At 41.6% G+C, this 3,802-nt stretch overlaps 1 protein-coding gene across 2 annotated transcripts in view; it reads left to right on the plus strand.

The window, feature by feature from the left end:
• The first annotated feature begins 2,769 nt into the window (after window positions 1–2,769).
• Window positions 2,770–3,802, plus strand: part of ABCA5 (ATP-binding cassette, sub-family A (ABC1), member 5) — a 68,318-nt gene continuing 67,285 nt past the window's right edge. Inside the window, exon 1 of one of the 2 annotated variants that reach the window (XM_006886252.1) lies at window positions 2,770–2,878. In XM_006886252.1, the coding sequence (XP_006886314.1) occupies window positions 2,777–2,878 (102 nt within the window). In that variant the 5' untranslated portion in view covers window positions 2,770–2,776. The remainder of the gene's footprint in view (window positions 2,879–3,802) is intronic. The other variant, XM_006886253.1, reaches the window with a different exon arrangement.

A 3,802-nucleotide genomic window follows, 5' to 3' on the forward strand; every position in this document is an offset into this window, starting at 1 on the left:
CTGGGGTAATCGGGATGGGTGTGTCAGAGGCAATGAGATTGGCACAGGATAGAGCAGGGTTTAGGGCTGTTGTGCATAGGGTCACTATGAGTTGCAAACGACTCGACAGCACATAACAACAACAACAACAACAACAACAGTCAGGCGTATTTAAAGGGAACGCAAGCAGGTCTGTTACATTTACATTGATCTTTGCCATCTCTATTGGTCTTGACTAATTTTTCATGTTTTAGGTATTCTTTTGTTATCATTTCCTTTCTGTCTAAAGAATTTCCTTTAGTAATTAATGAAATAAGATTACTGGGTATCAATTTTCTTGATATCTCTTTATTTAAAATGAAGTTTCCCCCTTTAATTGTAGAAAGATACTGTCATAGGATATAGAATTCGAGTTGACATTTTCTTTTAGCTGTTTAAAACCTTTTTCAGTTTCTCATAATCTTTATCAGAAAGCTCTGTTCATGCCAGTCATTATTTCCCTGTTGAGAAGATCTTGTTAGGATGGCCCAGTTTTGTTTGGGGCCCAGTTGTAAGAAGTTGAGCTTCTAAACGAAAGTTCCAGCCCACCAGGTGCCCCACAAGTGAAAGATGGCCAATTCCTACACTTTATACCCTCTGAAAACCTGCCGGACGGTCAGCCTTGAATCTGTTCCGATTGGACAGTATGTCACAACAGTAGTGCCTTGTTATTCTCTGACTGCTTTCAGTAGTTTCCATTGTCTTGTCTTTATTTTTTAGCAGTTTGATAAGGAGGCTGTTGAAAAATTTCCTAGAGTGAAGCAAAGTTAACGTAATGCTCGGGGTCAGATGATTTAGGAATTAGGCAATACAGAGTATTTAGTGCTCCAAAGAAATGGGGCAGTGCAAAGATTTTTAACTTTCTGAGCGAGGAAAAAGAACTTAAGAGAAGCTAAGGCAGTTACCAGTCAGTCTTTTCAGATATTCATCAAAATGTTCCTTGAAGAGTTTCTTCTTTAAAAAGAACAGTTTCAGTTGGATAAATTATGTAGACTGCATTGAAACAGTTGAGGGAGAGAACACTTTAAAAGCGATATAGACTTCATTGAAACAGATGAGGGAGACAACAGTTTAAAAATCGATTTATGATTGGGTATTATGGTTTTGACAAGAGTCCAGAATGAAGGTTGTATAGTGGAGTGTACTCGGGGTGGTGTGGGGTGGGGATTGTATACAAATGAAAGAATTTTTCTTTTACTTTTCAAAGAGAAGAGCGAACTGGGGGTGGGGGGAGGGATGGGCAGGGAGAAAAATGCAACAATGAGTGAATGGAAATAGAAAAATCTGTAAACGTTCATTAAAATTAATAAAATAATTTAAAAAAATAAGTTTCACTCAGAAGATAGAAGTTGCAGGTCTTCAGGACTCAGTTCCTACTGAAATAGGTTTCCAGATGGCTGGGTACCTGTTTGTCTGAAATGTAGGGGCCAGAGATGGTTGGTGGTTGGTGGTGTTAGGTGCTGTCGAGTCAAGTACAACTCAGCGACAGATCTAAACGCTTTCCTGTCCTGTGCTGCCCTCATCATCTCAGACACACTTGAGCCCAGTGTGGCAGTCACTGTGTGCATCTATCTCATAGAGGGTCTTCGTTATCATTCACCCTGCACCTTTCCAAGTATGATAGCCCTCTCAAAGGAATAGCTGTCTCCTAGCAACATGTCCAAAGTATGCGGAAATGCTAATGTTACACTTCAACTCAAAGAAACAGTGTAGCCATTCCCTCCCTCCTAAGCTGTTCCCTCTGACCTGAGCCCACTGTCATTGAGTCTATTCCGAATCATCAAGACCTTCAGTGAGATTTCCAGGGCGCAAGGTATTTATGGGAGGAGAGTGCAGTTACTTCTGAGGATGAGAGCATTTATTGTTTTGACTTTTTGCCTTGTGAATCTAGGCCTCAGCAATTTTCTCCCAGCCGGACACAAGGACCTCCATCTTCTTTTCACTACCACAATATTTATGGGCATGACTTTCCTTCAGTTTGCATTTACCGAGTTTCTTGAACCTATAGTTTCTATCTCTTACGTATTTGAGAAGTTTTTCAAAGGCCAATAATATTCTATTGTTTTTAGCATTAATGCTCTTTCTTCGTCTCTTTTGGGGACTCTGATAACACAAATGCTAGCTTTTTGTCATTGCCCCCAGATCTCTGATGCACTGTTCATTCGCCCATCGTCCCTGCACCTGGAGCCTAGAAGTGGCAGGACGTAGGTAGAGAATGAAAGCAACCCTCTTGGAGCCAGCATTTCACCCTCGATGGAGAGAAAAATTGCACTTCTTCACAGTTTTATTTGCGTCTGGCACTGCTGTCATGGGATTGCTTGGAGACGGAGGCACAGGAAAATGTAGAAAAGGAAAAAACTTGTGTTCTTCCTCCATTCTCTCTGCTAGTTCAGAGGTCCCTTTCAAGCCAGAGTGGGAGTGATTCTTCTGGAGCCCTCCCTGGGCACCAGTGCCCACGTCTGGTGCATTGACTTCAGTCTGGGGCAAACAAGAGAAGAAGTGACAAGGTCATGGCTGGCTGGCTTTGCTATTTCAAGTACTTATGGACGTGTTTTGCATGATACAGTTTACTTTTTAAGAGTTCTCAAATTGCCGCTCGAATAGGAGTTTGGAATGTGCTTTACTTGGTGTTGTTACCTGGAAGGGAAACCCGTGTTGGCTTAATTTTGCCTTTGAAAATAGCACATAATTTGACATTTGGCTTCAGTATTGTTGTGTTTCCCCCCCCCCCCCCCTTACCTAGACTGATCCAGAAAACATGGCTACTGCAATTAGGGAGGTGGGAGTGTGGAGGCAGACCAGAACTCTCCTCCTGAAGAATTATCTAATTAAATGCAGGACCAAAAAAAGTAGCGTCCAGGTAAGTTAAGCGGTTGTTTGTTATGTATTGGCACAGTCTTTTGTTTGTTTTTGTATTTCCTAGGGCTCAAGGGCTGAGCCTCTCTGGTAGTTCAAATCCAACAAGTGGCTCAGTGGGGAAAGATAGACAATCTTCTTCTGTGGGATTTACAATCTGGAAAACCCCGTGTTCTAGTCCACGATCAGCAACATGCAAGAAAGAGGGACAGTATCTTCCAGCTGAGACTTGCAGCCTTAGAAGCTCAGTGCAGTGTTAGCTCTGAATCAGCATCCACTTGAGTAAAGAACAGAACTGAATATAGTTTTAGAAATGTCGATTTAGGTATAATTAAAGTATGCATTCTAATTTAAGTGTACATAAAGACAACTGGAGAGTAAATTACTTTAAATTTTACGTGAGCAAATTTGTTACTGTATTTTATATCAGTAATCCAAGCAATTTAAGTTTTGGCTTTTGTGTCACTTTAGACTGTGACTTGATTTGAGGTTTTTGAAATCTTTCAGTAGGACTGAATGTAAGATACAACATTCCTGTTTGGTTTAGTGCGATGGTCAGCACAGAACTTCTTTGGGGAAAGAATTGCTTTTACTAAGCCAGTGCCATTGGGTTGTTCAGACTCTGAGCAACTACACAGGAGATAGAACAGCCCTACAGGGTGTCCAGGGCCATGATCTTTATGGAAGCAGACTGCCTTATCTTTCTGAGAATAGCTGGTAGATTTGAAGTACCGACCTTTTGATTAGCTGCCAAGTGCTTTAACTGCTGTGCCACCAGGATATCTTATGCTTAAAAAAGGAGACGCAAATCCCTCATTAAAAAAAATTATTAATAGGCGAGCTCTGGTGGCCTAGTGGCAAGAAGCTGCAACTACAGTCTCAGAGGTGCACGGTTCAAATCTACCAGATGCTCTGCTGGAGAAGGAGG

The sequence above is a fragment of the Elephantulus edwardii genome, unplaced genomic scaffold (assembly GCF_000299155.1).
Source record: "Elephantulus edwardii isolate Elephantulus edwardi_28Jun2011 unplaced genomic scaffold, EleEdw1.0 scaffold00048, whole genome shotgun sequence".
Lineage (NCBI taxonomy): Eukaryota > Metazoa > Chordata > Mammalia > Macroscelidea > Macroscelididae > Elephantulus > Elephantulus edwardii.